At 34.3% G+C, this 783-nt stretch overlaps 1 protein-coding gene across 1 annotated transcript in view; it reads right to left on the bottom strand.

The window, feature by feature from the left end:
* CCDC141 (coiled-coil domain containing 141) overlaps window positions 1-783 on the bottom strand; it is a 53,182-nt gene that overhangs the window by 25,223 nt on the left and 27,176 nt on the right. Inside the window, exon 16 of the mRNA XM_026052110.1 lies at window positions 414-593. Within this exon, the coding sequence (XP_025907895.1) occupies window positions 414-593 (180 nt within the window). The remainder of the gene's footprint in view (window positions 1-413; window positions 594-783) is intronic.

Raw genomic sequence — 783 nt, 5'->3', positions numbered from 1 at the left:
CCCCATTATTTTCCTACTACTTCCTCCCTGTTTCAAATCTATTTCAATGACTTCAAGGTCAGACTGCTACATATCATATAAAAACTAAAATGAGACTCCCATAAGGCCACATATTTTCTCTTAGCAAAAATAATTCATAATAAAACAATAACTACAGAGCAGTAGATTTCCACAGTCCTAGATATTTCTTTTAATCTGATGGCTGCATATCTGCAAACAGAAGTCTAAAAATGATTTGACTACTTAACATTTTTCTGCTGTCTTTTAAMATTTTTCTAAAAGCTATACATTTAGGGTTTTTTAATATGCTAATACCTTTTATATATATATGAATATATAAGTTGGTCAGTTAAGGCCTATCATTTTCTTTTATATTCAGCCCTGACTTCACAGATGATTCTAATTCTACTCACAGGTTGCTGCACAGCAGACACAACAGACGCTCCCTGCATAAGAGCCAGTCTATATAGATGTCTGATCCATGCATGTTTCTCCTGAGCATTCACAAGGTGGGCTTTTGCATGGTGCACATCTTCAGGGTCCTCGCTTATTTCAGGAATATCCAGTTCTCCTGATTTTGACAGGCATTCCAGCTGGAAAATATTAAAATGAAAATCAGTGTCTGAAGGAAATTGACTATTCCTTTCTTAACCATAATGTGTTAAGCTACATGAGATAACCATATGTGTTAACCTGTGGAGATGTTTGTAAATATCAAAAATTTGATTGTGGATTCTGAACTCCCCAAATTTCATGCCTTTTAAAATCTGGAATTTTAGTTTT

This window comes from Nothoprocta perdicaria, unplaced genomic scaffold (assembly GCF_003342845.1).
Source record: "Nothoprocta perdicaria isolate Ctin4 unplaced genomic scaffold, notPer1 scaffold_83, whole genome shotgun sequence".
In the NCBI taxonomy this organism is placed as follows: Eukaryota; Metazoa; Chordata; class Aves; order Tinamiformes; family Tinamidae; genus Nothoprocta; species Nothoprocta perdicaria.
The sequence above is the reverse complement of the archived record's forward strand: the minus strand, read 5'-3'. Positions and strand labels throughout refer to the sequence as shown.